The sequence below is a fragment of the Atractosteus spatula genome, chromosome 5 (genome assembly GCF_055471065.1).
Source record: "Atractosteus spatula isolate fAtrSpa1 chromosome 5, fAtrSpa1.hap1, whole genome shotgun sequence".
In the NCBI taxonomy this organism is placed as follows: Eukaryota; Metazoa; Chordata; class Actinopteri; order Semionotiformes; family Lepisosteidae; genus Atractosteus; species Atractosteus spatula.
Genome location: NC_142710.1, coordinates 31,606,190 through 31,631,435, shown reverse-complemented (window position 1 = coordinate 31,631,435; position 25,246 = coordinate 31,606,190). Strand labels below are relative to the sequence as shown.

Sequence of the window (25,246 nt, the reverse complement as noted above, 5' to 3'; positions counted from 1 at the left end):
TTGTTTTCAATCTGTAAGAATACATGATCATTAAACAACACAAAATATTGTGTGGCAGATGCAAGATTCAGGGAGAAATTTTGCATTCTGTAAAACTAATATGCAACACATTTCCACAACCTCATATTTTGGATCCTATGCCCCTTTCTACTTTTTCACATGATTTATAAATATGAAAAACAGGGGCACTCCAAAATATTGCTTGCTACAACCTCATCAGTCTGAACTCCAGCCCTATGATTCGTGGGGAACATGGTGTTTCTGAGACAAAGCTCTTTCTCATTGAGTCTCTCGCCAGAGCCAAAGTCATCAGGCTCAAGGCTGGTGTCAGTGATATAAACTGCACATTTTTCTTTAAAATGCTTCCTAAAGACCTTCACTTTTAAAAGAATAGATGCAGACTATTATAGAATGATGTGCCCTATTTTCCAGTGCAATTTGTACCAAACACCAACGAAAATTCCAGTGTGGTTGAATGGAATATTGCACAAAACTCTGGGCTTGAGGAAAGGTATCCAGTAAAGATAAAAAAGTACTGGCACATTAAATACTGTATATTTGAACGTCTCTGGGCATCGAATTTTGAAATGTTCCCCAAATCAAAAAATATGAGTGAGAAACAATCAAGAGCATTGATCAAAGCTCTTGCAAGTGAATGGGATTCAATACTGCTTGGTTACAACTTTTGAACTGACCGACTCAGTTTTGGGATACAATTACCGCGCGGGGCACTGCGCCATCCAGGCCCCAGAGAGTTTCCGAAAAAATAAAATTCAGATATGAGAAAAAAAACACTCGTCCTAAACCTGACCTGGGCCCCAAAATCCAGGGATGAACTTAAAAATTGCCTAAATAGTGTGTAAATGCTAACCCTAACCCTACCTGTGGTGTCACTGTGCATTACCGGGATCTATATCTGAACGGGCATCGGATTCTGACATGTTCCCCAAACCAAAAGGTATGAGCGGGAAATAATCAAGAGCATTGATCCAAGCTCATGCAATTGAATGAGATCCAATAATGCTTGGTTACAACTTATGATCCGACCAACTCAGTTTTGGGATACAATTTCTGCGCGGTGCACCGCACCATCCAGGCCCCAGAGTGTTATCAAAAAGACAAATATCAGATAGGGGCAAAATACCACTCGTCCAAAACCTGACTTGGGCCCCAATATTCAGTGCTGAGCTTAAAAATTGTGTAAGTAGTGTGTGAATGCTAACCCTAACCCTACCTGTGGTGTCAACAGCATTTCAGCGATCTATATCTGAACGTCTCTGGGCATCGGATTCTGACATGTTCCCCAAACCAAAAAGCATGAGTGAGAAATAATCAAGAGCATTGATCCAAGCTCATGCAATTGAATGAGATCCAATAATGCTTGGTTACAACTTATGATCCGACCAACTCAGTTTTGGGATACAATTACCGCGTGGGGCACCACGCCATCCAGGCCCCAGAGAGTTTCCGAAAAAATAAAATTCAGATAGCAGCAAAAAAACACTCGTCCTAAACCTGACTATGGCCCCAAAACCCAGTGTTGAGCTAAAATGTTGTCTAAGTAGTGTGTGAATGCTAACCCTAACCCTACCGGGGTGTCAACTGAGCATTTCCACGATCAACTGTACAATAACTGTTCTTCTCTTCATGGCATTTATTGTGATTTTTCATTTACATCAACTTAATTTTATTAACCTTTTAATTTTCAATCCTCAGTCTGCTCAATTAAAATAAAATAACTGCATGCATGGAATAAAAATTCAGAGGGAGGAAAGCAAGGTGTTGTTGTGTTGGACTCTGCCATAAAAAATCCTACAGGGTATAATAAAGCTTTATTTAAAAAAGGATTCACAGTATAAGGTCAATGGAAGAATATGGTTTAAACTGCACAAAACTGAAGAATCCCATCCCATGAAGAATCCCTAGAAAGATGTGTATTGCATCAGAAATCTTTAATCAGTGAAATGATCATTGTGCTGATAAAAGAAAATGTTCAGATCATTGTTCTTGTAGGCTTTGATCTTTTGCAGATCATGGGCTGAGCACTAAGCAAAGTTAAGAGTTACAGTCCAAGTGATTTCAGAGCTACCTTATCTGGCTGAATTTAAAAAATAAATGGTATTCTCATATACTGCTACAGCTTTCTGTAATACATATTTTTCTGGTGGCGCTTGTAAAAGGAGGTGCTTTGTTTTAGGTGAAACAGCCTGAATCAGTTGTGCTTTAATAATGCTTACCTGGTTCTGCCATGGACCTTGGCTCTAGAGCAGAGACAGAATCATAAGGAACAAATTGTTAATTGGCAGAATAAACTTTTTTTTGCACAAAATCCACCTGAACAGACATGTCTTTATCAAGCAGATACTCCTGTTTGTATCCATACCTGCTAAATTTCCAACTATATTTATGCTTTGCAACACATACAGTATATAAAATGTGATGTAGGGAGAAGAATAGGAAAAAAATCAATCCTACAGTATATTACCCTTAATTTGTTTAGCTTTATGACATTTGGCTGATGCCATGATCTTACTAAGGGTTGCTTACAGTGTAAAGCGCTGTCATTCGCAAACGAGTCAAAGCCGCTTTCATTTTCAGTGGACTAGAAACATTTTCTGAATTAAGGTTTTTTTTAGCTCTGTCTTCCATAATATGTCATTTTTACTTGAGAAATGTGGATTACGTCTGGTTTGTTCAGTGAGTCACCCCATACTTACTTTTCAGGGTCCTTTACCAGAACATCTTACAAAAATATTGTAAACAAAAAAAAGATCTCCACACATAGTAAAGTAATTGAACTAAACAATCATTCATTTCAGCACGAAGATACAGCTTTATACAGTATAGCTATACAATAACTATAGTTATACAGTATAGTTATACAAATAACTGTATATGTGAAAACAGCATGCATCTATGCAGAACATATATGTATGTACTGTATTGAGAGGTTGCACTTTTCTGGAAGTGCCCAAAAAAAAAGAAGATATTTTTACTCCTTTAAACCTTGTGTACATAAAACTTACTTTTGTTTTATGCATGTGCTGTATACTGTATGTATGTCTAATTATGCATAAACATAATATTTGCATATTATGAAGATATTCCTATTTATTAAAAAACACATTTTAATAGTTCAACCAGCAACGTGTGTATTGTTTTGGAGAGGAAGCTACTCAGCCCATCCAGTTCATCTGCTTGCTAGCAGCTGCCCATGTTTAGAGGGTTCGCTTTGACTGACTTAAGACCCCGTATAGTTTGGTGATGGAAATGGATACTTTTTTAATTGTTCATTTTAGAGTTTCTTTAGAGCCAGCAGCCATATCACCCTGCATCCCACTGAAGCTAAGCAGGTGTGAGCCTGGTCAGTACCTGGATGGGAGACCTCCTGGGAAAAACTAAGGTTGCTGCTGGAAGAAGTGTTAGTGGGGCCAGCAGGGGGTGCTCACCCTGCAGTCCATGTGGTTCCTAATGCCCCAGTATAGTGATGGGGACACTATACTTTGGATGAGATGTAAAACCGAGGTCCTGACTTTCTATGGTCATTAAAAATCCCAGGGCATTTCTCAAAAAGAGTAGGGGTGTAACCCCGGTGTCCTGGCCCTTACTAATCATGGCCTCCTAATAATCCCCATCTATGAGCTGGCTTCTTTACTCTGCTCTCCTCCCCACTGATAGCTGATGTGTGGTGAGCGTACTGGCGCAGTATGGCTGCTGTCGCATCATCCAGGTGGGGCTGCACATTGGTGGTGATGGAGGGGAGTCCCCATTACCTGTAAAGCGCTTTGAGTGGAGTGTCCAGAAAAGCGCTATATAAGTGTAAGCGATTATTACTATTATTTTGGTTGAAAGAACTTACTCTTTTGCAAAATCCTGAAATCAGGAGAATCATCTATCAAGGTGCCCTCTCTGTACCATTCCACCTTCGGGGACGGAGCCCCTTTGATTCGGCACTCAAGCACAACCAGTTGTCCCTCATAGGCTGTTAAATCTTGAAGAGTCTGTGGAACACGAGATATGGTTTTCAGTAGGATCTACAAATTGGACGTTACATTAATAGTTATTCATGGAGATAGAATATAATCTAAATTGAGGTCATTATAAATTAATTTTATAAATTAAAAAGTAAAAACGACTTTAGACTGGCAGAGAATAAAGAATATTGTAACGCAACGGGGGCTCAGGCGGGCGCCCTTGCCGCATCTGGTCGGCCCAAAGTATAGGTGGCTCGAACCCGGGACTTCCGCGTCTCTCTGCAGCGACCTAGCCCCGTGAGCTAAAGAGAGATCTCTATCCAGCCCAGTAGCTGTAGTCCTGCTATCATAGGGAAGGGCGGTGACGTCACCTGCTCTGGTACGCCGGCTCTTACACAGTACCTGACGGCCGTAAGCGTTACACTCTCCCCCGCTTAAATCGCCGTCCCCGGCGAAGGGCTATCCCACCCCGCTTCTGACACCAATGTAACGCAACGGGGGCTCAGGCGGGCGCCCTTGCCGCATCTGGTCGGCCCCATCCCGACTGAGGCTCGAACCCGGGACTTCCGCGTCTCTCTGCAGCGACCCAGCACCGTGAGCTAAAGAGAGATCTCTATCCAGCCCAGTAGCTGTAGTCCTGCTATCATAGGGAAGGGCGGTGACGTCACCTGCTCTGGTACGCCGGCTCTTACACAGTACCTGACGGCCGTAAGCGTTACAATATAATTTCTTCAATCAGTTCTGATCGACCCCGGATGTTTCTTCCTTGAGAACCTGAAGGATCGCATTTTTAGGCTTTTCATGTTCTAGGCTGCCAGCGCCCTCTGCTGGTAGAATTTGAAAATTGTGCAGTACATTATGACTCAAAACTGAATATTGGCAAAAGTTGTAAAAAATATGTTTTGTTTCTTTTCAGTTTCCTGATGAACCTAATTTTAATCATTGAGATGTAAGGGGCTGTGCAAATAAAAAAAAATAATAAAACGATTGCATTCTTAGTTAAGACTCCTATTTAAGAGTTATATTTTACAACCACCCCTGAAAGCGTAGGGGCATGTTAAGCTCAGAGCAGAAAAGAGCAAATTTTTACCTTTGTAAAAACTGGAGCAGCCATTATCGGTCTTCCATCTAAACCCTGGAGGTAGATGTTGGAGCTCTGACTCTGTAGATAATTTACAGAACAAGCAAAAGATGTAGTCAGATATACAAGATGTCTTAATTGAATTACAAAATAAAAATGGTGTTTTTGTGATTCTGTTTCAAGACAAAAAAGAGCGATAATGAAAAGTTGTTTTCTGAAAGATCAAACTTATGAATAGAAATGACTCTAGATGGACAAAAATAATTTTATGCTTTATGATTAGCAATGAATGTCTTATGATGTAGAGCTCAAGAAATCAGAAGATGAAGTGCAAGAAGCCTATAATGATCTCATCTGAGTTAATTACTCAGGTGCTGTGAATATTATGTTCAGTATAAACTCATTGTCATGCAACATCACACTGATTCTTGCCACATCTGTGTAAATTGTATGAGAAGAGCAGGGCACAAAAAGGCCTGTCTCCTCTAGTGGTGTGAGTCAACTGACCTCCTGTATAGGTAACTGAACAGAAGGCTGAACGACAGGATTCTGGACTGGCTGAGTCTCTTCTTCACAAATGGGCTCTGTCCTTTGTGGTGGAGATGAAACCGAAAACGACAGCGATGTTTTCTTCTGGGCCCTTGGTTTTGAGAGACCAAAAATAAGGCATGAAATCATAAGAGCTCACCTTCATAGTTCTGTTTGCTTTGTTATTTTTTACCAGGTTTCAGCAATTTGTGAAAAATGGAAAATGTAGAAAATCTGTACACTGTTAGTCCGTGGGTATGCATGCAAGAGGATTCTACCAGCAGGAGGAACATGCATGCTCATGAAACTAATGTCAGCTCATTTTGCAGAAAAGATCAGAATGCCTCTGCAAAATATACGTTATTCTGCATATTAAAATGACACTGCATGGAAATAGTTTCTGCACAATATATCATTTAAGTTGGTCAATATATTTCAGACAAGAGTTATTAGGCATGCTCCAAGAAATGAATAAAAATACAGAGTTAAAAATGTAAGTTGTTTGGAGCCAGAACCATCACTGACTGTTCACTAGTCCTCTCTCTGAAATCACACTGATACTCACTGTGCTTTGCTGTCAAAATTCTGTTCACCTTCAGATTCGGAAGAGGAGGCACCTGTGTAAAACGTACAAACAAAATGTTAGTTGAAGAAAAGGCAACTGGCTATGGAACCCTTTCATATAACTATAACAATAGTGGCAGAATTACTGACTACATTAAATGGTATCTGACCCCAGAGGTAGAATTCCAAATATAATCGAATATTGCTATTGTATATGATAATGGTTGGGCATAAAACAAGCGTGACAAGCCAAAGAGGGTTTTTTTTGTAAAATGCACTATAATGAATTGTCACAGTTCTTCCAAAAAAAAATTCTTAGCATTACAACATTTACAATTTTTTTAATTGAAATGAATGAAATACCAGTTATTTTTACCAGCACTATACAACTGCACTTCTGCAAAAACTGCTTGAAATTACTACACCTCATCTCTAGGAAAGCAATGCCTTTGGTCTGATTGCTGTAATGGATAATAGGGAGACACATGCCAAGAAGAAATCATGGTTGTAACCAGATTACATGTAAAGAATCAAATAACTGCAGTGCATTTAGTAGACAATGGGAAGTAAAAAAGCTTCACCCTCTATGTAGATCTCTGCTGAAGTGGAATCTGTGCCATAGAAGTTGGAGGCAAAGCAAGAGTAGCGTCCAGTGTCCTCCTCAAATGCCTCGGTAATGATCAGGGAGTGCAGCTCCCCATCATTGAGAATCTGAATGTCAGGACTGTTCTCTAGCTCCTTACCCTCACAGAACCACCTACAAGACAAACACAGTGGTGACTCTGTGACCCTTGGTGACTCTGAGTAATAATAATCATAAACACCAATGAACAGGCTCCATTCTGAACTGTGGGGCCTCCTGTGTGGACTTTTCATGTTGTACTTGGGTGAGTTTTCTCCCTTCTTCCAAAGACGTACTGGTTAAGTCAATTGGCATACGTCTCAAGAAACAATATATGAAACACAAATCTCCATTATGCAAAAGACACCTTTCTTCTGGGTCTTCTCTAGTTTTCCCCAGTCAGTCAAAAGAAACACAGAATACACCTGAGCCTCCAAGGAGGATGAGAAATTACAAATCTTCACAGAAAGCTTCTAACTTCACATTTGAGAGAATTTTGCGTTGCAGACTCAGGAGCTGGATCACCAAACCTATTTAATAATAGCAAAGCTTTTCCATATGTAAACCATTTTACAGCATAACATTTCATATGGTTATTGTAATAATAATAATTTTATTATTACACCTGTATGTCAAAAACTCCTTTTGAAAGTCACCCAAACATTAAACAAACAGTAATAAATGAAACCTCTATTTGTTGTCAGCTGACAACACTGATGAAAATAGAAATGTGATAGAAGCTGGAACTGGAGCCTGGCGAATCCCTACTAATAGGAACAGTCCTGTTTCTAGAAGCAATTTGAAATGCAGCTAATTAATGGAAAAACAGTCAAATTAAATAATTAGATCAATTAAAAGTTCAATCAAGTAACTGAAAGTTCATTTGGAATGAAACCCAGCAGACACCACAATACTTTGGGACTGCAGTTGAAAATCCCTGCGTTATACAAATACATGGAATTATTCAGATGACTGATTGACTGAAAATATGTGACTAATCAATTAAACACTCCTTGAAAGACAAGCTGCACCTTAACAGATGTGTACAGTATGTAATTGCCCCAGCTTCAAGGCTGTAGCCAATTGTACAGGTTCTTTATTTTTACCAGCATTTGTTTAGGCAGATCTCTCTTAATGAGAGGAACATACTGCACAAAAAGGCTGAAACATTGTCAGTGCTCTGTTGTAAAACAAACAATTGTCATGTGCCAAGGTTGTCCCAGTATTTGGACAAAAGATGAGTTCATTTTGAGTCTGAGATTTCACTGAGTTGTGTTTGGATTTAGTCATTGTAATTTTTCAACAAATTCTTTAAATATTTATGTTTGGACCGAACCCAAAGAAAAGTCTGGGAATAGAACCAACTGGTGCAAGATTAATATTTAGTTTAAACCCACACTGACAAGAACGACTCACTAACCACATGGTGAGTACTCATTAAATGTCCATAAATCAGTTTGTCAAATTACTGATTTTTTAAATGGTATTGGCATTGCAAGATTCAACATGACATAGCAATAGCAGAGAAACCAAAGTCTGAAAATCCCAGCTTTCAAACATCATTTATTAGTTACTAGAAATGAAACCTGAAACCCTTTCACAAAAAAACATAAACCAAAACAAGGTTTCTCCACAAGGAGAAACATTTCTCCACAAGGATGTCCGGTGTATCTTAAAATTACTAGCAGATATTTTTTGAAAACTTTTTACTGTATTACTCAACAGTTTCAATGTACTGTATGTTTTAATAAGGCAAATTAAAACACCGGCTGTATACCTATACCTGATGTTAACAGCTTTAGTATATTGATGTCTCATACCTTCAGCATTTTTACAGTTGTACATACTGTTGCATATTAAGCAAAGCATCAGATAATTTCAGTTCACTGCTAAGAATTTCATAGTCTACCTATCTTTCACATTTAGTGTTCATTTTTTTGTAAGATTCCAAATCCAGCTTCCAATTGTGACAAGTGAATAGTTCTACAATGGCAACATCTCCCTTAGAACTATGGAAACTCTGTAAGATCTACGTGGTTTAACTCTTCCCCACAAGTCTTATGCTATTCTAAGCTGACTTAGGAGACCCAGGAAACTTGCTGATTTGCAAACACTGATGGCCACTGCTGGGAGCACACAGTCTAGGATATTACTTTACAACCTCCTAGAATTTCATTCTTAAACAATTCACAAAGGAGAGTTCCCAAAATTTTATTCTAATTTTCCATTGTAATTATTGTATAGTTTTTGGAGTCTCATGGTATCTCCATTCTTAACTTGCATAAAGCATTTTTGTGTCTGCAGCATAAATACAAGTTTTGGTGACTTACTGTATAACTGTCTATTAGGGGGAAAGAGACATGTTAATAGAAGTGATGTATCTGTTTTAGCACCACTGGCATACAGCTGATGGAAGCACCATTCAATCTGCTTATTAAAGTGTCAGTTTGATTCATGATCTGCCTGTTAGAAAGAAAAATTAAAAGTTTATTCCAGGGTATTATTTTGGTAATAAATTTGATAATCTTCTATTGTATGTGTTGTTTTGGGAAAACAATTCTTTGCACAGTACTCAGGCACTTTGTATGCATACATTTTTCAGATTTTAAAAGGGGCCATACAGTCCTCCTTGAGATTTCAAAATGGTTTTCCATTTTCTTCTAACTGACATACTGCAGACTACTCTGTGATGCTTCCATGAGTAAATAGCCATGTATTCCTATTTTGAGTACCTAGTTTTAGTCTCAGATGAAATGGGAAGCCTTCCTTTTAAGAGTAAAAATACTCAGACTTCAATAAATCCAATGTATACTAAGGTCAGGTTAGAAAAAGAAATAAGGGACTTTAAGCTCTTCATTAGTTTAAATGACTCCTTTCCTTCTAGTATTTGTAAAAAGAAAACGTGCATATTTTTGAAGGGTGCTTTATGCTTTTTTGAATCACATGTTTGTTTAGGGGTTCCAAATTTATACTTTATAAATGGATACAACAAATTATTATCTTGTTAATATATTTAGAAAATGTTAAAAATGAAACAATCCACTTTCTGCAAATATCCCTGTGGTCATGGTTGACGATGTGGTTCGGGCTATGCTCAGAATTATAGTTTTGTTACTACCTTGCAATCTTTATGTACTACATGTTACTACATCTTATGACTTTGAATCCTGGTAAAACCTGGATATTCTCATTAACATAGTTCATGTGGCATTGGTGGATCAGCGCATAAACTATATTTATGAGAATTAAAAGATATACATACATACAACACAATATTGAAAACATTAAACTAGAGCTTTATATAAAGCAACATTAAGATCACTGTGAGTGAGAGTAGCTCTCCAAAGTGTAACTGCTCACTTTAATAGTGTCCAACCTGAAACATTTTAAATAACCATTTGATTAAATAACCTTCCCATTTTAGAGCAGATTAGTTGTACAGCAGAAAAGTAGCTGTGCAGCACTTGATCAAATGACAGAGAAATATTTTAAGTGTTATGCACCCTTTGAAACATGGACCACTTACAGTGTTACAAAAGTTTATAAAGAAGACCGTTCATAGTTTTTTCTCCACTTTGTTCTAAGGTAAATTTCTAAGTTAAATAAGACTTAGCTATCATGCAGAAAACTTTGTAATCCTGTTCTTCAAACTCTCTGGTAGTCTGAAGGACATTTTTCTCAGCTCCAGTAGAAGGAGCATGCATTAAATTCTGTTTGACACATTCTCTGCATCTTTGACTGTTTTCCAAACAATACTCACTTTTCAGTTCTCAGGTTCTTGTTTTGCTTCAGCCACAACTTTAATATGTCCTTCACTTAATTAAAGGAATTACAGTACATCCTTACTATAGGGATTCACTCTCACTAGTTTCAGAAAACACTGGAGAGCTCTTCTGTATTGTTTAAGCAGCTTGGTTCTGTTGGCTGTGTTTCAAGCAAGAGTTTGACAGTTCATACTTCTACCCCAGCTATTTTTTTTATTATACGTACTTGCCAAGCTATTCCTGACACCCCGCAGGACAACTGTTTCAGAATTAAGAATAGTAACTTCCTCATAAAACCTCTATATTAACCTTCATGTGGCAACGTACGTAAAACCTCTGTTACTCCTGGAAATACCACACAAAAGGTCAGTTTTTTAAGTCAACGTTTGCTTGATCAACCTGAATGGTTTCCTTATTTTGTTCTTTTTAACTCAAAATAAAAATCTGATAACACTCTGATAACTATTTGCACTTATCAAAGTATCAGAGTTGTTCCTGCTTTTGCGATTACTCTCAGGACCCTAAGAGGAAAGATTCCAAATTTTTGGAAATCACCTGTACAGTCCATGCTGTGTGTAGCCCCGTTCTAGTACATATTGTACGACACATGACTTAAGAAATATAGAAAAAGAATTTCCACATTTAATTTTATAATATTTTAACAAGTGAGAAATAATATTTACCACTGCTTAGCACTGTCTCGAATACCATGTTATACCATCATCAAATTAGTTATTGAAATCCACCTTGTAATCATATTAGTCATTGTAAAGCTTAATCCACAATTACTCATAACTGCGAGAGACTTTCCTATTTAATCAACACAGTAGTGATTTCAGAAATTTGTAAACTCAAGAAAATGTTTTTTTGTATGCTGGTAGAAATCAGTTAATTTTTTTTATCCCATTTTTATAGTTTTCAAAATGGAAATATAGCATCACTTTATTTTTCCTCACACAAAGCTTTAGGTATGATGTATTTTTTAGATTTCCACACATTGTGCATGTCTTTTCCTACATTATCTGTGGCCAAGTTATGCCACAACTTTAATAAATAAAAAACTGTAGCATCATCCTAATAATTTATTAAGTATATTAATATATTAAAAAGTTTTATTATATTTTAGAATTTTCTTTTTAGAAAGCAATTCACACTTTGCACTAAAAGGCACTAAAACAGGGAGTTCAGCTGTGATCCAAAGCCTTCACTCTTCAGCTTCAAGCTTCATCCTACAGTACACTTGAGCTCTTGCTTCAGTAACAGCTACAGAAGCCACCCTGAATCTCTGTAATCCTCCAGCCCTACAGATGCCAGCTGACTGCACCATTCACAGTGACAGCCCTAGGCCTGTCAAGCTCCTCAGAGTGCATACATTCGCCACTGCGATTTCTCTGCAGTGATGATAGATATGTTTGGTCTGCTGTGCCTGAGGGTTGCTCCCATGGTCTTAGAGGACTGCTCATGTCATATTTTAAAGAACTTTAACATGGGAAGGAATGCTATATTGTTCAGCTCTCGTCATAAGTTTCATATATCACACACAGACAGAGCTGCTGAAGAAATGGGGCCAGATTTGGGCACTGCTGCAACTACTTGATTTATTCATTTTAAAGCATCAATGTTAATACACAAATGTTAATCTCTGTACATTTTATTGTATTAGATATTTCTTTTCATTCACAGTTTCTAGTCTATTAATCACAAATCCAGCGCTTAAGATTTTAAATGATAGAATTGATGACAATTCTAAAATCTTTACGGTATCCAATTTGTATCACATATCTTTAGATAACAATTGTCGATTGCTCAGAAATTTCAGAGGAGCGTTGTGGCAATATCAGCTGAAAAGGCTACATGGCTAACAGTAATAGTTAATTTATAATACTGAAGATTTAAAATTAAAGTGTGGTTGGATGAAAAGTGCTGCCCATTCTGCTCCTGTTTGTGTTTATGTCTCAAGAAAAAATCCTGCCCCCAAAAGTGAAGTGTGAAACATCGAGATAACAATGTATAGGCCTTGAGGATCCTACTAGCACTAATCCCTGCACTATAAAAGTGTTTACTGTTCTCTAACTCTGACAGCAATTTTTCACTGGCATGACAGAGCAAACTTGCAGGAGTCAGACTGGAAAGGGTTATACACTAATGGAATTAACTATTGTATAATCGTAGTATATCTGCATGTTTTCAAATTGTGGTGCTGGTTTTGGGGGGGTGTACAGTATTTCCTGAAATGCTAAAGAGTGATATTGTCTTGAGAATTTCATATTATAATTCAGAAAAACTACTGGTATGTTAATGCAACAGTTTGAATCCAGGTGTCTTACCCTTTCAAGAGCTTAAAATGTTTTCTTTTTTTGTTCAAATTATGTTCTTGTTTTGGTGCTACTTTTTAAACTGCCTCATAGAGCAACACAAAGAATAATATAATAACAGTATTTAAATAGTTATTCATTTATAGACTACATCAAAGCTCAAATGATTTTGCTCTAAAATTGTTTTCTTTTGATTTTTGAGATCTCTGTGGGATGAGTATCAGAGAGTAAGACAAGTCCTGTCCGCAATATAACTTACTACATTTCTATTTATTATTCTAGGTTATTATTAGCAGGTTTCCTATAAGTAAAGCTACATTACAAGTAGGCTTTATCACACAAATTCTATGCTAATTTGTTTTAGTAGTGGCTGATGTTAACAAACGTTCTGTCGTGAGGACTTTCAAGTCAATATACACAAGAAAAGTGAAAGTTTAGATAGAGTTTTCTCCAGCATACTCTCAAAATACTTGGATGACACCTAAACTGGCAGTAATGTGTTTGTCATTAATTCTGTTCAAGCTAACTATACTCAACATGTCTTTAACGAAGCACCTGATAGACAGTGAAATCTGCACAATCCCTTGTTTCACTAGATTTATAGACTTGAACAAAATATCTCCAGATAACTGACTTACCCCCATTCACTCTGTGATTTCTGTCAAGTGTTTTCAGTGAATTGAAAAATAGTGGTCCAGCAGTACTCCACTTATAAGTGAAAGGTCCAGAGCTTTCAATAAGACTTCCTTTCTCAAGGTGCCTCCGGATGACTTTGGCAGTCTGGCATTTTTGCGAGATGTCTTTAAGAGTTTCTCAGCTCTATCGGTGTGACCTTTGATGGGAACTACTGTGTTTGTCTATCAATTCCTGCCACCAGGTTCCAGCCCTTTGTCAGGGCATATGAATACCTCTGATTTCAAAGGTTTGGTCCATTGATTTTGAATGCAAAAATATCTTGAGACTACAAATTTTATGTTTTCTTTCCCAAATAATCCATTTAAAAGCAATAATGCGTGATAAATCCATGTATTGCAGTTGTGATGCTAAACAATAAGTTCACAAGCAAAGTGAACTTGATCAAAGTTAGTTTTGATTCAGTATTCATTCTCATGCATATCACCGAGATCCAGTGGTCCTGGTACATTACTCATACTGCCAGCTTGCCAAATGCAACCCAAACGCTGCAGCTGTCCTATCATTCACAACCCTTGTCAGCTATTTTGTTCTCTCCCATGATCTTTTCAGAAAGTCAAACAGAAAGACAGCACAGTTCCTGTTTTCAAGAGCCCCAGTCTCAAATCAGTCCCAGCATTCCCTTGCTTTGGCGAGCACCAGATATTCCCAAAACTGATTCCACAAAGACTGTGCTTTGCTGTCAGTTTAGCCAGAGATGCTCCACTTTAGGTCTCCTCTACTCAGCTTTCTTTTTCTCTCACTCCCTCTAAGTTCCTGGGCACAGTCAGGAAATGAGCTCATGACATAGCTCGAGTTACTTGAAATCTCTTTCGGTATTTCACAGCTCCAGGCTTGTCATTGAAACTTCTTTTTCCCTCCAAGAGAAATATCTAGCACACTTTCACGTCAGATTTGAACCTAAGTGACTGTCAGGCTTGCTTTCCCCTCCAAAGATCAGCTGGCAGTGAGGGGTACCCTCTGTCTAGCAAAATGTCAGGGATGGCATTCTTTGGAAAGCTCCGGATATTAACTGGCACAGAAATGAGACAGTGTTCTAAGCAGACTTACTTATCATTTTTCTTTTTCTGAAAGCTAAAGCTGGTGTCTCATTTTGTCTTCAACAACAGTCACTTATTACTGATTGACATTAGCACCTTAAAGCCACTTCAGGAATTTTCTCTGTGCTCTATTTTAACTCTGTGGATGACTTAGGACTGAGTAAGACTTGGTATCCAGTTTCCAAAAAGGCCACATACACATCAGACCTCTTACAATGGGACTCTAAATTAGGCTAAGGCTACACACGTAGATGTTTAAATGAAGAACTGTGCTGGTATCACTGAAAGTGTTACAAGATTATTGTAGCAGGGACTATCTGAAATTCATACTGGAATAGAAATCTCTCTGTCCTGCCATTTTCCTGTCTAATCATCAATCTCTATTATTTTATAAGAAATAAACTTAATTTATCTGCAGGAAGACATTAAATAAGGATTTTATTTCAACATATATTATGTTATGAACGTTTTCTATTCAGCTTTTAAAAGGAGAAATGTGGACTCTCATAGAGTCGTTGTTTTGCACAGAGTTGATGGAAGCCTTTTCCTTATTGTTCAAGTTCTAAGAAGCAAACATGTTATAGGAGGTTCCCTGCATTTTGAGAACTCAGGTTCAACACTACAGTTTGCTCTGGTACTTGCCACATCTGGCCAGTGGTAATGGAAAGATGGCACTGTAAGCTGCTTTGCCAGTCCTCCACTAACATTTCAGCTGGGTCTTTTACATTTTACGACAGGAGAAGATGGCACACCACATACAGTATTCGTGACTCCTACCCCTGCTGTGGAGATATCAGAGGGAGAGGGCATTAGAGAGATGATTTGAATAAGAACTGGGTATTCTAAATGGCAATAAATTATGCTTCTGTGGAGAAACATCAGTGCTTTGGTAAATAAAGAATATTAAAAAAAAGCAATTGGCACCCCGTCCAGGGAGTACCCTTCTTTGTACCCTTTCTATACCGGGATAGGCTCTGGCTGCCCCAGGACCCTGAATTGGAAGATGCAGTTAAAAAATGGAGGAATGGATAAAATAAAGCAATTACGGTTTTTTAATATATTTTAGGAGCTATGATAGGAATTTGATTTTGTGTATCTTATTGATTCTGGACCTATTCATCTTAGAAAATTATTACCCATATTCTACAGTTGTTCATGTTACGTTGTTTCTCTGTTACATTTTTATGCCTTGCATAAGTTGCTTGCTGGTTTCCCTGCAGCTCTTAATTAGCTGATGCAGTCAGAAGATGGATTGATTTCTGTTATATTTTAAATTTTCCTATCATTTTCATTAATCTGTTCTTCTAATGACCTCATGTCCTATTATTAATAAGTAATAACAGACTGACCTTTTACTGCTTAAAGAGGACATCAATTAGATAACTGATACCTAACGGCAGCTCAGAACATATTAAGTCTCGGAAATACATACTTCAAAACATTTCCTTAATGCCACACTGCCAATTTTATAAAAAAGTCCTCTCAGTATAGTCTCTTAATCTAGGAAATACGCATTCTTCTAGTAACACAAGGAGGAGCAAGGAGATATGTGGATGTATATTTGGCCACAGCAGTGTAAGTACCTCTGCTCGTGGTACTTTTGAAAATAAGAACTTTACTGTCTCAGGAGACTGCACTGAGAAGACGGTATTATGTTTAGAGCAAGTAATTACAAAATGAAAATCTTTTATCACAGTTAGAAATCGATTTAAAACGATTTACTGGGCATGAGTTTATAACAGAGTAACGCAAAAATGTGTTGAACTCACATATTAAGAAGCAGTTAAGTTCTGTTGCGAAGCTGATTCTGTGCATTGATCAGTTATTTCAGGTGATACCCACAGCTAAGCCTGTATTCAACATTCTGTAAAAGCAAAATCAAGTCTTATAAGTAATCATAATAGTTTAAAGGTGCATATTATGGAATCCTGTTGGTGCCACAGAGAAAAAAATGCATTTAAAGGAGCTGACATCGCATTTAAACACAGCAATTATTGTGTCTAAACTAAATAACATTGCATTCTTTAAATGCAATAATGACTAATATTGCCTAATATATTAATGTATTGCAATATATATGCAATAATATTGTCCCACACAAAGTACCAATGTCGTTAACAACAAAAGAATATCATCACACTCCTATTTAGTGTGTATATTTTAATTAATTAGTATAAAGAAGCATGTGTACATGTACTCTTGTATACATGAAGTATTTAGTAACACTGCGATTTTATGGAAATTAACATGAAAACATCCCTTTTGTTAATTTAGTTTAGTTTAGTTAAAGGGGTTAATGTCCTTTTCAACATTTTCATGAAATGCAGAAATGACACAGCTTTACAGACACTATTGATTGTCATTTGTTTTTCTTCTACTGCTGGAGAGACTTCAAAAATCCAATTGCCAGATTGCAAAACGGGGGAGCATGTTTCCTCAGATTTTGTAAAAGAGCTTTGTACATGTGTTGTCACAGATTCTTTCTAGCACAGTGCTTGAAGAAGTATAACAGTTCTAATGGCTAATGCAGCCATGAAAAAAACAAAAGAGAGCTTAAGTGTGATACACTCTGAAAAGTTATACATAATAAAAATTTAAACAACAAAACTATTCTTAAAGCAATGAGGGTATGACCTTTTATGGTAACACTGCTAGCGAGAGATTGGGGGTTCTGTATTGTGTCAGGTTTCAGTGTTACATAAATTGAATTAGCAAGACCTGGTGCCTGAAGGCTAATGGGGATTACATGTAAAATACAGTGTCCAGGCTGAGTAAAGCATAAAACATTTGAAAAGGTCTCTGGCACACCAGAGTAATCTAACACTGTAGACCATAACACTGTCATTGGGTTCAGTCATATTTAAGCTAAAACATTTATGCTTTTTCTTCAAGCGCTCTAATATGTATTTTGCTAATTAAATGGATCATACTGATTTCTGTTGGAATTTTACATTCAACTGACTTTCATGTCTTTGTGAATTCAGAACTTTGCACTATGTTGAATATAAACAGTATATTGAGGAACCTATTGGTCATTTTCTCCGGTCTACAGATATGATATTTCCCTAAACAAATAAGCATTTCCTCTTTAAAATTACACTGTATTTCAAATGGATAAGAAAGTCACTCAACAGGCATAATAGCATCTCAATGTGCCTGTTTCTTTACAGCTTTGTACAGATTGGTAAATTATTTTGTGATTACTTGGACTTGGTGTTTTTTGCTATTTTTGTTCTCCACTCCAAATCCCTCTACACTGTTCATTTCTTCCAAAATTTCTTTCGAATCATTGACCCATACACTGTGAATATATACTGTAAATTAGATTTCAGTTCACCTGATCAGAACTTCTCTGGGCAGCTGGACAGGATTGCTTTAGGATATATATTGACATCAAATTCATGACTCAGACTATGGCATACTGCCAGAGATTGCAGAAGACTCTTCAGGGAGAAAAATATATTTCAGTTGCTGAGCCAGAGATTTGAAAATTGTCAAATGTCTCTGTCTCTCAGACACCCAAGGTAAAAACCCTTTTTTTTTTTAATTCTATGTCACGAAATGCAATTGAGGCCTGCATAAATTACCTGATTGCCTGAATGATGGACAGCTTTCTTCTTTGAAGGCTGCAGAGCGTTTAGATTTAACAAAGCTCCTAATTTACATAACAAAGTTGATGATTTGATCATTTAAACAATTTGATATTTAAGGCCTTATGTAATGATTTTAAAACAGTTACGCATTGCAGAGAAAAAGTTTGTGAAACCCTTACGCAAGTCTTGAAATACATATTATACAGTACCTGAAACATAATTATGATTTTCATGAAAGTCTTAATAAAATATGAAGACAGCCAGATTGAATGTACTGTATATCATATAGACAAAAGATATATTGGGATTTTTTAATCAACAAACTCATCCAACAGTAAATATCCTTTTGTGAATATGTACAGTGTGTGAATTCTTAGATTCAGAAACTGGTGGCACCTCCTTGACTATAGCTAAACATTTCCTGTAACTTTTAATCAATTGTTCGCTTCAGCTTTCAGGAAAGTTGTGCTTATAGAATGACTTAAAATCGGGGACGACTGAGGGTGTCCTGGCGTGACCAGCTTGCTTCAGGTCCTGCTGCAATATTTTAATGTTTAGGTCTGGACTTTGACTCGGCCAATCCGAAATGCAAAATTTCTTCTTCTTTCTTCAGCTATTTTGTGGTTGTTCTGCTTCTACATTTAGTCATTGTCTTACTCATTAGGCTCGGCTTCAACTTTGAGATGAGGTTCTTCTATTGATAGACAGTGTTTGGTTTTGTTTCTCATTTTGGCAAAAAATTCAACTTTTGACATGGATGTCTAGAAAAAAACTAGTCTTCTAGTAGTCTTGTGGATTGTTCAGGTTGTTCAGGTTCTTTGTTCCTTTTAGAGAGCAATGGTTTCTTCTTGTTTCATTCCCACTGAGTCATTTCGTAATGGATAACGCACAAACACTGACATTAGCTACAGCAAGGGAGATCTGCAGATTCTTAAACATTACTCTGGGGTTCTTTGTAACTGCTTGGATGACTTTCCAGATTGCTCCTGGGAAGATCTTGGAAGGATAGGTCCTAGGTAGAATCACTTTGGCCTTAATGTTTTCCATTTATAGACTGTCTGTGTGACAGTGGATAGATGGAGCCTCGGTTGTTTAAAAATGTTTTTGTAACCCTCTCCAGATTGATGAGCACCATCTATCTTTTATTTTGGCATGATGTCTTTCCACTAAACTGTATATTGAACTTACAAAATTTCTGACCATTATGTAGGATAGAACTGCCCAGATCCAGTCCTTGTTTAATTGTTACCCAATTATTCAACCATGTGATTATAATTACCCCCTTGAATGTGTTACTGTAAGTGAACTAGGCATCCACTTATTATTTCACATATACAGATTCATACACCACTACAATTAAAAAAAACTGTAAATTCGGCAAATATAATGCCTTTTGGTTATTTTAAAAAAGATTGATTTTTTTTTAAACAAAGGGCATCATGGTAAGAAAATGCCCTTCCCATAATTATATTGGGAGTTCACAAATGTTTTCTTGGCTCTGTTTTTTCCACATAAGAGTGCACTGATGTTATTTCAGAAGCAGATGATTATTTTGTAAAGACTCTGTTTTTCAACTCAACTGCAAAATATTTTCTTAAGGAACAGCTCTAAATTTATTTTTTACTGTACAAAGTAGAAAACTGTGCCTCTAAAAAGAAATGAGAAAACACAGATTTGCAGTGTAAAAGAAAGCTTTACCAGGAGTTCTGCTGTTAAATTTACTCTCACTCTCATAAAAGAAGAATGGTCTTGTCCTGAAACACCTCTATTTAATAAATGTCTCTTTAATTTAATTTCTTTGTGTTTTATGACCAACATTTTCAAGCTGTGTATCTCACAGATGCAGCTGGTTTCAAAGATAGATATGTGGGTGACAAGCATATACCTATTCAGACCGACATTTACACAAAAAGAGTATTCATCTTGAAAAAAAAACAATAGCATGGCAACATTAGTGGCGCCGTATCTTAATAAGTTATGTTTTTATGCTGTGAGCTTAAACAGTATTTTGTCGTGGTGTCTGCCAGTTTATTTATTACTGTTTCACCACTGAGAACATTCAGCACAGTTATTTGTTCTAAAGGTTAAAGAATAAAAAATTGATCTTAAATTTTAAACAAAGCCAGAACACAAACAGTGAAGGACAAGAAACTCTCGCTGTATGGCATGACCTGCCCTTACAAGCCTTCAAAATTCTGCTAGCAATTTTTCTATTATGCTTATAAACATTTAGATTCATTAATGAGAATAAGAAAGATCCACACCAGTGGCCTAGAAGACACATGATTAAAAATGTTGTGATGAAAGGAGAAAAACCCATTCAAACCATTCTGGTGTGACAGTGAACATGAGCTGAAAAATTGACTACTTTATCCTTTTGTTGCAGCAACTAAATTAACAAAAGGGATGTTTTCATGTTAATTTCCAGAAAAGTGCGCTCTTGTCGGTTAATTATTCATTTAGGTACTGGTCTTCTAAAAATTATTATAATTCATTTTTTTTTTCATCTGAAGCATCACTATATTCTGCAATATCCAAAAAGGACAATTTGATCTAAACCCTGACACTTGACACTTGATATAGTGGAAAGTGTTGTTTTTGAGAAAAACAAAATGACTGTCATGTTTCTCATCCAGTATAGTCATTACCCTAGACATCTCCAGTCTCTGACCAGTTTCTCAAGTGGTATTCCCTAAGTGGCAGTGCACAACCAGCTGAGCGGTGCCAGGAGTGGATGAGTTTGTGTCAGCCGGGTTTTTAGCTTCCCGCTAAATCGCATATCTTCTGACTTCCTCCACCTTATGAACTCAGCACTCTGCTTTATGGCCCCATGTACAGTAGCTCTTATTGTGTGTAATAGTGAGTATGGCAGGTATATTTAAATTGACTGTTACTCACACCAACATGTTATTAAAAACAGACACAATGGTTTGTCAAAAAAGAATATTTGGACTACGCTTATATGACTAAACTTTCTCCAACTTTATATAAAAGCCTATCTACTTAAGAGAGAAGCCTGGAGATTTTATTATTGGTTTCAGAGTAATCCTGGTTATTTTATTTTTATAGAATCTGAGTTCACCTTCTCTCTAAAGTTTAATTATAAATCACTTTCTGCAAATACCTGGGAGTCACATAAAATTAATGAGCAAAGGGTGGTATGGAAAAAGCAAAAACAGAACCAACATTTATCTTGTATTTCAGGCCCTGCTGGGAACAAGACCCATAGAGCTATGAAAAGTCAATTGGCCAGAGAGCATAAAGATTTACTAATTTTTCTGCATATCCCAATAAGATATGCAAACAGCAATTTATTCTTATTAAGTGGTATCCTAAACACCAGCAGATAAAAAATAAAGGCAAGCAAAATGACACCAAAACATACTAAATACCTAACAACTAAAAACACTCCAGAAGGTAATTCTATTCTACAGGTTAACCGCTTTTAATACCTTTTTTCGATCTGTGCGATCTGTAACAGCTCGTCTCACAGTTAGTGGCTGCCCAAGCCCTCTTACCTGACTTCAGGTAGAGGGAATCCTTGAACAATGCAATCCAGCTGCACCTTGCTGCCCTCTGGCACCTCTCTGCTCTTGAGTTTTTGAATGAACCGTGGAGGTTCCCCGATTGGCTCCTCCATTTCGTAGGACCTGGAGGAAGACTCGAGCTCACAGCTCTCTGACACTGCGGTGTCCGACGATTCTTCTTCTGCATTTGTCTCCTGTCCATACACATCGGTTTCCTCGTGGTAGAGGTTGGCTTTTGTGTCCAGTTGACTAGCCAAAGGAGCTATGGGTCTTTCTCTTTCTTCTGCGTTGTATGGAAACACTGACTCGTCCAGCTGAGTCTTTGCCTGGTACCTGCTTCTGTGGGCTTTACATGCCCTGGGTCTTATTCTCTTAGAACTGTTGGCCTTAAAGAGGGAACTCAATTCCTCAATGAAGTCAACTGCCTTATTAAGGAATTCCTTCTTGGTTGGGGTTTCAACTCCATATGGAGAATTTCTCACTGTTTTTTTAAGATCCTGTGGTGTTTCCCTGGGACCTCGGTTGCTCTTGATCACATTCTCCTGGTGGAAACTTTGAAATGCTGGCTTGTCTTGTGACAGTGCAGTGGATGCTGAAAACTGCTTGTTAGGGTTAGGTGTCACGGGACTATTTTGCTCATGGGCTGCATAATTTCCAACATTGGGCTTTTCCTCAGATTTCTCTTCTTGTGCTCCTTGGCCAATGGCTTGACGAGCAAGGTTGACACTTTTGTCCAGTTCTTCTTGGTTTAGAAAGGCTGACAGGTCAAGGAATTCATCCTGTGCCATTAACTCATCTGACTTGCCTGTAATGTTTCCATAGAATGGAAGGTGTGAAGTGGCTTCTGATCGGCTGACTTCACTGTGCTTCTGGTGGATTCTGGATTCGGCCAGGTAGCTTTCTCTTAAAAGCTGGGATATAGATGTAGAAGCTTCCAAGTTATTCTCTTGCATCCTGCAACAAAGGTTAAAACAAAAAAACTATTTTGTTAAGGGTTTATTTAAAAATAATTTAAAAAAGAATTTAAAATTTAAAGGAATCTTAAAAATATGTATAAGCTGCTTACCATATCCCTGCAAATATCATCCTTACTTCAGAGATAAAGCTATCTTAAATTAAGCAAACACTGAACTGAAGTAGTCTTGATGCCAAAAATACTAATTCAAGCTGATTTTACCAGTCAGTGAAGTTTTCAGTCTTTGCCTGCAACAGCTTTGACATTTAGGAAAACGAGTTCTGCACAGTCCAGCTATCATCTGTATCTAAGAAGTTTCTGTCATAGACCAGTTGGTAAGCGCCCTTTATCAACAGAGTCCCTAAACATTTTTGCCTGAAAAAAATCTTCTTAAACTCATTCTCGAATTGTATTTAATTTTATATGACTTGTATTATTATTTTGATTTTAGAATTATTATTTAGATATTTAATTATTTAGTAGATGTACTATTTGAGAACTCATCTTCCATTTAGGACATTTTCATATTGCAAGATGTTACAGAGCCCCTCTTATATGTATTCACAATACAAGAGGATAAAACTATATATTGATAACTACCTTCTGCTACTCAATAGTAATTGAATTTCCTTAATATTAATAGCAACCATTAATGGCTGGAACTGATGTCAGAGACAGCAGTCAAATCCAATGGGGTAAGCAGAAACAGGGGTGAGTTTTACTGTTTACTGTTACAGGGGTGCGTTTACAGTTTCCTTTTACTGTTCTGGGTGGGAACCCATAGAAAATGAATATAGTGACCTTCTGCCTGAAGATGTCACGAGCTTGTGTATAAGCCCCATCAGAGCTAGAGGTATGCTGAAGAGCAGAAGGAAAGGTTGTGAGTGGGTTTTAAAAGAAAAAGGCAAAATTCTAGAAAGTCTGGTGAAACAAAAGATTATCTTTGGACAATGGATCTGGCTGTAAATTTGGGACCTGATGGCAACATGATCAGTGGAGAATCCTGGTTATTATATTGTCCAGTGATAGATTCAGCTGGAAGGCGATCCACTCACACAACCAGAATGATCTTCTCTATATTTTGCATCACAATTGTACAGAACATGCAGACAGATGAAGATGCAGTGGTAGCTGAAAGAGTTCTGCTGCTAATGTCATTGTGGTATTGGTTTGAAAAACAACAACTCAACACATCAACCAAGCACTGAAGGAAGTAAGAATTTCTTAGGATGTGGCCACAAAATGTTTCATTATGTTTTTAATCCATCACTCTAGTTAGTCACTCCGACAACGTGTGTGACAATGAACCCTATAAGATCTAGGTGGTATGAAAGACATCTGCATAAAGGAAGTGACAAAGTTCTTAAACTACAGGGCATAATACTCTTGCATAACATAAATTTTTGTAAAATTGTATAATGCTTCTCGAAAAAAGATAGGATTTGTTTTCATCGTTGTTGGCAAAATCATTTCAATGCTTGTAAAGAGCTTGGCTTCTGGGTGATGCTGAATGCAGCAATGGGATAGGGCCCACAGATGCTACTGACACTCAAACCAGAGCAATTAAGAAAGCTAGCATTGCCCTTCCAACAGACCTGTTACTGCAGCTGTTGTGTATATTAATCCCGAGTGCACAGCCTCCTTCAGCCCCGAGCTGAAAGCTAATTATAGCAAGGCGTGTCACTTTACTTAAAAAAAAAGAGATAATAAACCTTTTTTTTGGTTTACATGTCATGTAGAGGTTCTTACATTTGCTGGCCTAGTATGATAAAAATGGATCAAATTAATCTAGATGTGCTTAATAATACCTCAAAAGGCTTACAGCCAGTCTAGAATGTTTTGGAGAGGAAAAAATAATATCTCCTGCAGGGCACTTGTTACATTTCATCTCTGTTACTTGGCAGAAATAGAAGCACTTCTACTTAGGAGTCCTGCTTATACTCTGAATAAACTGAGCACAACTGTTTTACTGTCACTGCCAGCCCCAGTCAAATAGGATAATCTAGGATTGAAAGCAAGCACATAATTTACACAAGCTTTTGGACAGCAGCATCTCTGTGACTTGGTGAGTAAAGGACAAAAAATATTTCTCTGTGCCACCACCTGAACCCAATCGCCTCACACAAGCAGAAGCGGTGAACAGTTTAACAGGATGTTTACCTTCTGATTAACCCAGAAGCTGCCGTCTAGATCTGAGAATCCTCAAGCTGGAACTGAGGTAAGAGACAGTGGTCAAGTCCTCCAGGCCCTCCAGGGGTGAGCAGGAAATTAGCTGCAGCCCAGGTCTCCTTTTTTTGTGCTGGAAGTTAACCTTGAAGTTTGGGTTAAATGGCGGCAAGAAGCTTGGGCAAACTGTCACCAGCAAAAAGCAGCAACATTTGTCAGCTTGCTGGGTCCCAGGTTATTTTTGGGCAGCACGGACCATGTGCCTGGGAAGCATTCCACCTCATTGGGCAGGAGAGGCTTCTGCAAAGGATTCCTGCAGCGGAGAAGCACCTATGGTGATGTGTCAATCTCCTCTTTAACAACGCCTGTAGAGCTCCCTCAAGGAGATTCTCCGGGGACCTCTGCTGATTCATCCAACAGGGTG

The 25,246-nt window shown here is 37.5% G+C and overlaps 1 protein-coding gene across 4 annotated transcripts in view; it reads right to left on the bottom strand.

The window, feature by feature from the left end:
• Nucleotides 1–25,020, bottom strand: part of mypn (myopalladin) — a 66,019-nt gene extending 40,999 nt beyond the window's left edge. For all 4 annotated transcript variants that reach the window (XM_088917106.1, XM_088917109.1, XM_088917107.1 and 1 more), the window contains exons 1-8: nucleotides 24,817–25,020; nucleotides 21,693–22,655; nucleotides 6,729–6,904; nucleotides 6,149–6,200; nucleotides 5,563–5,695; nucleotides 5,065–5,136; nucleotides 3,860–4,001; nucleotides 2,238–2,261 (exon numbers count right to left, since the gene is read on the bottom strand). In XM_088917106.1, the coding sequence (XP_088773232.1) occupies nucleotides 2,238–2,261; nucleotides 3,860–4,001; nucleotides 5,065–5,136; nucleotides 5,563–5,695; nucleotides 6,149–6,200; nucleotides 6,729–6,904; nucleotides 21,693–22,654 (1,561 nt within the window). In that variant the 5' untranslated portion in view covers nucleotide 22,655; nucleotides 24,817–25,020. The remainder of the gene's footprint in view (nucleotides 1–2,237; nucleotides 2,262–3,859; nucleotides 4,002–5,064; nucleotides 5,137–5,562; nucleotides 5,696–6,148; nucleotides 6,201–6,728; nucleotides 6,905–21,692; nucleotides 22,656–24,816) is intronic.
• Between the last annotated feature and the right edge of the window lie 226 nt (nucleotides 25,021–25,246).